Below are 8,102 nucleotides of genomic sequence, written 5' to 3' on the forward strand. Positions count from 1 at the left end.
ACAATAGAGCAGCCTTTGACACCCACACAGAATCGCTTAGAACACTGTAGTGCACCATTCTGCCAAACTGTATTCACGATCAACTCAGACGCAGTAATTCCATGCACTGTGCTTTTACAAAAAGAGTAACAATACATAAACAGTTATTTTACCACACTACATGGTGTTGCAGCACTCTGCTCAAATACTTTGAGAACATTTCTAATTTTTTGAATGAGGAATCTTCTTATCTCAGCTTTCCCCATACATATGCAGCAGGACTTCTTCAAACGACCATTCCCAAACTGTCTCTGCTGCCTTCTCTGTGCTTCGTCTGGATACTGATGAGGTAGGCAGATCAGGATTTCGTCCCTGGCCTGCAGCTATGAAGACATTTTAACACTCCACAGTGCTCTCCTACCCATTATCAAATGCCTCCCTTTGCATAACATTTCCTAATGGCAGGGAACTATACTGTGGGTATTTTTGTGTCTATGCATCTGTCCTTAATAGCATAGCTGAGTATTGAAAGTGTTGTGAATCAGCCTCATTTCTGTAAATGTACATACTGCGTACTTCTTATGGTCATCTGTGATTTTTGTACCCATGTGTACCCGGTGTGTGTCTTTGGTCTGTATGCAAGCATCCTTTGTTTATCCTTGAATTTAATGAAAGCTTGCCTATCAGGAGGTGTGAAATGTTAATGTTTGTAGAACAGCATGTGTCCAGGCCTCTGAAGGACTTCCCAGGAAAGGGGGTAGTTTTAGGGCCTGTCCACACGGAGACGCTTTTTAGGTTAAACAGAGGTTTTGCTTCGTCTTGGCCGAGCGTCCAAACGAATCCTGTAAACGCACTGCCCGAAACCGCACTTTTCTGAAACCTGGTCCCAGAGTGGAAAAATCTGAAACCGTAGCCCGTTTGAATTCGTTTAGACAGCGAAACCGCACATCATGCTCGTGTATCGATGATGTCATCGCCACACCTCAGCTGCCTTGGACTTGCACTTATAGTATTGCCTAACAATACTAGTTTTCATACATGACATTGCCTACAATTACACTCCGTAAGATAAATATCACAACTGGTGCTGCGCAGCGCCGATAGCTTATGACTTGGTGGACTGAACACTGTTTTTCCCGGTGTTTTTTATGCATTCTAGCTACTGTCAGTGACGCAAGAGAACTTAAGTTATTAGGAAAGTGCGGTGTAAGTTTAGGCTACATTAATTTGTGCGTAGTGCCAGTGTCATTCATTTATTTTACATGTCTTACAACATACATGCATTCACAGTAGAGTGAAATCAGATATGAATGTAACGGAATGACACGGGTGTTTAATATAAACTCAAACCATACCATTTCAGTTACATAAAAAAAGGAGGAACAAGCAGACCAGAGGCGGAAATTATTCGTTCTACCATTTATTAATTTGGAATAAAAGTAGTCTGGAAGCAGCTGTGGGAATAAATCATTGATATAATAATTTATTATTAAAGCAGATCAGTGAAACCGACACATAAAATAGCTACAGCTACAACAGAACTAGCAGTCTTCCAGCCAGGGATTTAGCCAAGGCTCCAGGAGAAGCAGCGCTGCCTGTGAGGAAAAGGGTGGAGTGTCAACTACTCACCACTAGGGAACCTCGCAACACATGCAATCACTCAGGTGTTTCGTGGGTACGATCACGCCATGCGCTACACTGCAAGTCTAGAAAATGTGGAGATCAAAGAGTAAGGTACAACTACACACTAATGCACACACACAGTGAAGGAGGGCTAGCTACAAGAACACCCCCACCACCAGACAGCGCGCCACGCCAGGAGGCCTTAGCATCACAAACTAGGAAACAGTATCTACACATTTAAAAAGAGACTACGCTACCAGTTGACCCGCTCACAAACAGTACATACATACATGCGCTACAGTTGGGTTACAATCACCGCCTCACGAGGGAGGAATCCAACACAGACAAAAGCAAACAATTACACACAATTACACCCGGGCAAAACAGCAACCAGCTGATGGCACCCAGATAAGCTTGACATGGGGCAAGGCAGTTCAACATTACAATTAGGCAACACTAAATCACTGCAATCCTTATGAAGCAGATATTACCTGCGCCGTCAATATCTACCCATACCGAATGCGGAAATGGGGAGGCCGCCAGGGAGTCATAGCGAATTCAGTGATCTCTAATGCCAGTAGATGCACACCGAGTGGGACCTGTATGAAGGGAAAGATTACTTTACGAAGAGCGATCTATATTCACAGAACATGGAAGAGAGTATTAGGCTACCTACCGCCATTCACCTCTGTGAAAGCGTTTGCGCTAGCATGCTATAGAGGGAAAATGTCCTGCAAGTGGAAGAACCAGGCTGACTTAAATAGCCTCAGTCTAACAAGCAATCAGCTCGTCCCTCCCCCTAATCAAGGTTGCCTGCTTGACTAGGCTACTATGCAGTATTCCACTACATAAGCATAGGCCTACAAAGACGCTTAGAACTCACGTTAAGCCGATGGTAGCACACTGAATGCGAAAGCGTGATTTGATGCAGGCAAACGTATTGACTGTTACTAACAAAGGTTTTATAGCATTATTATAAATGTGGCGACAGAATAGCCTAGAGCTTGGGTAAGCCTTGCGTTTAGTAGCCTAATTGCGGTGATAGCCAAAACTAATGTGAATCACGGACTATCCTACAACCAAAGAAAGTAAAGGTGATTAGTAGGCCTACCTGCGTTAGCCAAATAAAGGACTGGACTGCACCCTTCACAAACCGTAAAATAAAGTTTATTAGTTTTACAGTTGACTACAGTTGACAGTTCACCATCAGTCCACACAAACAATTCTGGTTTCCTTGCACTAGCCATTTCGTCGTAGCCTATTCTGTCTGTTTGTAAAGTGCAAGTTTTGGTTAATTTCTGTAAAGAAACAGTGCCACCTTTAGGCCTGGGTATGAAGTAACGTGTTGAGATGGATCCGTTTGGATGCAAATATTCTTGATACGGTTCCAGGGAAGACGGAGGAAAAAAAGATTGGTTTGGTACGTGTGGACTAGGCCTTAATTAAAAGACAATAGAAGCTGGCCAAAAGGCCACATCCCCCACACACCACACCTTTACCTTGCATATTCATACTAGTAGGTCACTCCTTCTCTTTGTGTGTAACTTAAATTTGGTAGACTGTTCCTGTGTAGTCAGAGAAGTCAGAGAATACTGAGAATCTGGTGAAATCCATGATGGGGTGAAACAAACATGTACTTCTCTCCCTTGAGGGCCACTGGCCCCTCATTGAAAAGAATAAAGCCTGGATCCTGATCTTGCATCGTCCTGATTGAGATATCATCCGAAGTCATGAAACAGTCACCAAGACGGATATCACCTGGTTCAATCAGCTGTCTAGTGCCAAAGAAGTCCTGGTTCACTTCCACCAGTATGTTATTCTCGCCGCACCTCACAGCCACAGAGTTGGCTGGGAGCGGTACAACCGGCACCTCGGGACTCGTGGGTTCCTCTGGCATCCATGGGTACTTCCATGACGGCTGCTTTTTGGGCTCTTGCAGTGTTTGCTTGGACTGAGAGAGAGCAGGCTCTTGGGCAGGCTTGCGGAACACTTTACCAACAGGTTCCTGAGCAGAGTTCCAAAGTCTCTGTGACCAGGAGCTACCAAAACAATCCCCAGTGTGGCCCTCCCCTAGTGGTTTATATACAGATGACCGGTCAGAAATACCTGAACGGTCCTCCTCCTCATGATAAAGCCAGTAGATTCGCTTCAACCTGGAGACTGATCACATACAGTACCATAGCAATGGCATCCGTGTTTGTCACACATTCCGACGGCAAAGCACATGAACACTCGCTGTGGGAAAAACAAAGTAATCACGGGGGCGGTCCTTGTCATTCCCAGGCAGGTGCCATTAATGCACCATTTCTCTCCTAATCATGATGCACACCTGACCTCACCATTGTGATAACTGGCATGTGAGTGTCAACAGGTGTTGCTGATAATTACACCAGTAATGACTGGGGTGGGATCTATGCAGTTTTAAGCCTCATAAAATGCGGGTCTAAACAGATAGCTCTGCTGATCAGGTTGTCTTTGGGAAGAATGGCACACATCTTTACAATGGGGTTCAACGAGCCATTTGTTTTTGCTATGGTACTGTATGTGATCAGTCTCCAGGTTGAAGCTAAACGACTGCCTTGGCTTTATCATGAGGGGGGGGACCGTTCAGGTATTTCTGACTGGTCATCTGTATATAAACCACTAGGGGAGGGCCACACTGGGGATTCTTTTGGTAGCTCCTGGTCACAGAGACTTCGGAACTCTGCTCAGGAACCTGTTGGTGAAGTGTTCCGCAAGCCTGCCCAAGAGCCTGCTCTCTCTCAGTCCAAGCAAACACTGCAAGAGCCCAAAAAGCAGCCGTCATGGAAGTACCCATGGATGCCAGAGGAACCCACGAGTCCCGAGGTGCCGGTTGTACCGGTCCCAGCCAACTCTGTGGCTGTGAGGTGCGGCGAGAAAACATACTGGTGGAAGTGAACCAGGACTTCTTTGGCACTGGCCAGCTGATTGAACCAGGTGATATCCGTCTTGGTGACTGTTTCATGACTTCGGATGATATCTCATCTCGGGTTCTAGTGTTTGACTCTGAATTGCACCGATGTGGAAGCAGGCTCCAGGTAACTTGTGTCTAAAATGCTAAGCCAACTTGACTTGTGTAGTGTTTTTAATGTCGCCATGCAGTTTGTGTTGGCTGATGTAATGCACAAATCTAACAACATTTATATCTAAATGACTAAACTTTCATTCATAGATGATTGAGGATGAACTGGTGTATACTTTCACCCTTGTGTATGCACCCCAAGCCCTCGGTGCATCTCCTATTGTAAGACCAAACAGTGCTACAGTTGACATAAAATGCCGTTACTCAAGGTAATAATTGCCCTTTTTGGCAGTGCCAGTAGTTGCATGCTGGTTTGGCCAGGTATTGATGCCATGCAAAATGGGGGGCCTTAAAGTCTCATGCTTTTCACATGTTAGGGTGCATAATGTGAGCAGTGATGCCCTCAGACCAACTTGGGTCCCTTATGCTGCCACTAAAGTTGCTGAGGAGGGCTTGACCTTCTCCTTGAGACTCATGACAGGTTTGTGGGATCCTGCATTACATGACTGCACTCGAGAAGCAAGCTTAATAGCAGATTTTCAATGCTACTTTTTGGACAAACCTAGTGTTGAGTACAGTGAAGGGGGAGTAAATCCACTCTGGCTTTATCGTTTTCAGATGACTGGAAGTTTGTGCGGGCCCCCAACACCTACTACCTGGGAGACACCATGCATATAGAAGCCTCAGTGATCCAGTACAACCATGTGCCGTTGCGTGTGTTTGTCCACTCCTGTGTGGCTACTGCAGTCCCTGATATGAACGCATTACCCAAATATTCATTCATTGAGAACCATGGGTGAGGGAAGCACTTTGATTCATATGGACTAATGCAGTTTAATAAATTAGTCGGTAGAAATTGGCTTTTTTCAGCATCCATGCTGCTGGTGTTTGAAAAGTAGTTGTTAGCAAGATGGCTTACAGGCTACTTCAACCATGGTGAAGGTTTTGCTAATGTCCGTCTTCCCTTTCCTGCAGGTGTCTCGTTGATGCCAAGCTGACCGGCTCCAGGTCTCGCTTCCTGCCCAGGGCTCAGGATGACAAGCTGCGGTTTGAGCTGGAGGCCTTTAGATTTGCACCAGGAGACGGAGACAATGTAAGCAAGGGAAATGCTGCTCTTGGGAGTCACTAATCTATCCTTGGCACAATGGTAATATTCGTTCTCCCTTCCAGATCTATATTGCCTGCCAGCTGGTGGCAACCACAGCATCAACAATGTCCAACCACAAGGCTTGTTCCTTCTCTAATGACCGGCAGTAAGTAAAAGGCTAAGATTTTTTTTTTTTTCCCCCAGTTTGGCTGAATCGGCTACGAGAACCACATTTGTCTAACTGTATGAGTAACTTGCTAAAATGACTTTCAGTGAATGCCTAGTCTACATCTACCTCCATCTGTCTGTCAGACCCAGGAAAAGCATTACAGCTTAATACTTGACCCAATTCTGTAGTGAGAATTGATCCAGAAAAAAAAACTGGGGGCATAGTTGACTAATCCTAGAGGTGTGTCTGCTAACTGATCCTTTTCAGATGGACTTCTTCTGATGGCATGGATGAGATGTGTGTCTGCTGTGACTCTACGTGTGGAACAGAAGGGGCTGCAGGTATAGCTTTTGGTCCTGTTAAATTTTGACACTGTGTGGTTTAACATTCATGTACAATCTTTCTTCTTTGCACAGATGGACCGTGGGAATCGGAGGCGCTCTTGGGGCCAATAAAGGTCATTGATGCATACTGAAATGTTATGCAAATATCTGCATTTTAAATAAAAATTACATAAATCTACATGACTAGCTTGTCCTTTTTTGCCAGTTGGGTTCCATTGCAAGTTTCAGTCTGCACTGCTATGCCACTAGGTGTCCCTCAGGCTAAATCTGTCCCCTTGGAACTTTTTAATTTGGAATGTTGACCATCTCTTATTCAAAGTGTCAATGTCTGACTTGACCATATTGATTTAAAGGATGCTTTGAAGTATGCGACTGTTTCTAGTGCTTTCACACATGGACTGGATGACCAAAGGCTGAACACTTGTATATAAAGTAGCCTATATGACCACCTAGATCTCCTTTCAAGGAGATGCTAGTTTGGAACACATTCACTAATGTTTCCATCAGACCCCAAAAGTCAAGACAATCTGTGATGAGGGGATATAGTTTCAAAATCAAAAGTGGATGTGGTAGTACCAATGCCTACATGCATCAACAATTGCAGTCAGAACTAGAAAATGTAATTTCAAGGAAATTACCAGTGCATGAACATATACATACTGTATATTAACATAAAATGCCAAACCAACTTTTATTTGAAAACAGTTGGCAGGAGTCATAGTTGATAACAACTGACAGTTGAAATGGCTGAACAGTTAAATAGTTGAGTAGTTTAAATAGTTAAATTATTTAATAGTGAATTATTGTAGTGAGTATTTTGAAACAGTTGTGGGTAGAGGAAATAGTAGTGTTAAGAGAGCCAGATTGTATGCTTAAAGCCTGAGACAGAGTATATAGTTTAAAAGTTGAATGTAGATAGTGATGGATGTTGATAGACAGAAAGTTGAATGGATGTTGATGGGCAGATTGTTTAATAGATGTTGATGTATAGTTTAATGAGTGAATGGTTTGAAGAGGATGAATGGATAGAAAGTTGGATGGAATGTGCCTTATATCCTTGTAGAATGGAGAGACAGAGTTGGCCTAGTTAAGCAGAAAGCAGTTGATACAGGTGCAATCAGTTTAACTGGCCCTTTGATGGGTCCTAGTAGTGAGCAGCTGGAAGTTCATACAGGTGCAAATCAAGTTAATTAGTCCATTGTGATGTCATAGTCTAATGCAAAGTCTATGGGGAAAAATAAGCTTGTTTTTATTAATTAATTATTATTAATCTCAAAAAGTTTACAAAAGTGAAAAATACATTCCCCACGTGTCCTTTTCAAGACCTACGTTTCAAAGTTTGAACCAAGTTTCTACGTTAAACGGTTAAAGCTGAATTAGACGCAGAAATTTGGTGGGAAGAATAATAATAACTAGAAATGCAATTCCAAGGAATTACCAGTGCATGAAAATGCTAAAGTTGTGATGTAAAATATCATGTATAGTTAAAACAGATAATACAGAGATGGTTACTACGGTGATGCTAGGATAGACATGGTGGTTGCATAGCTTAATAAAAGTTGATAGTTTAAAAGTAGACTGTTTAAAAGCTGAATGTAGATAGTTTAAAAGTTGTTGATAGACAGTAGATAGTTTAAAAGTTGTTGATAGACAGCTAGTTTAATAGATAGTTTAATGATAGTTAAAAGTAGACCGTTTAAAAGTTGAAGGTAAATAGTTTAAAAGTTGTTGACAGACATTGAATGAATGTTGATATTCAAATAGTTTAATGGCTGTGTATAGGTAGATATTTGACGATAACTGAAAGTTGGAATGGCTCTAATGTTTGCTAGCAGTTATGCTAAGATTTTTAACTAT

The 8,102-nt window shown here is 42.9% G+C and overlaps 1 protein-coding gene and 1 long non-coding RNA gene across 2 annotated transcripts; one reads left to right on the top strand and one right to left on the bottom strand.

Moving 5' to 3' along the window:
• Window positions 1-1,396: 1,396 nt before the first annotated feature.
• LOC125307712 lies at window positions 1,397-2,316 on the bottom strand. The gene is made up of 4 exons (XR_007195755.1): window positions 2,279-2,316; window positions 2,094-2,201; window positions 1,609-1,685; window positions 1,397-1,433 (listed from the first exon to the last, which is right to left on the bottom strand). It is a non-coding gene; the product is annotated as an uncharacterized LOC125307712 (long non-coding RNA).
• A 1,731-nt stretch (window positions 2,317-4,047) lies between these two features.
• Window positions 4,048-6,423, top strand: LOC125307326 (zona pellucida sperm-binding protein 3-like). Its single transcript, XM_048263246.1, is given in 9 exon segments — window positions 4,048-4,498; window positions 4,501-4,661; window positions 4,796-4,914; window positions 5,023-5,126; window positions 5,264-5,441; window positions 5,621-5,738; window positions 5,816-5,898; window positions 6,169-6,242; window positions 6,318-6,423. Coding segments are annotated over 9 exon segments (1,308 nt in total). The 5' UTR covers window positions 4,048-4,086; the 3' UTR covers window positions 6,377-6,423.
• Window positions 6,424-8,102: the final 1,679 nt, after the last annotated feature.

The sequence above is a fragment of the Alosa alosa genome, chromosome 14 (assembly GCF_017589495.1).
Source record: "Alosa alosa isolate M-15738 ecotype Scorff River chromosome 14, AALO_Geno_1.1, whole genome shotgun sequence".
Classification (NCBI taxonomy): domain Eukaryota; kingdom Metazoa; phylum Chordata; class Actinopteri; order Clupeiformes; family Clupeidae; genus Alosa; species Alosa alosa.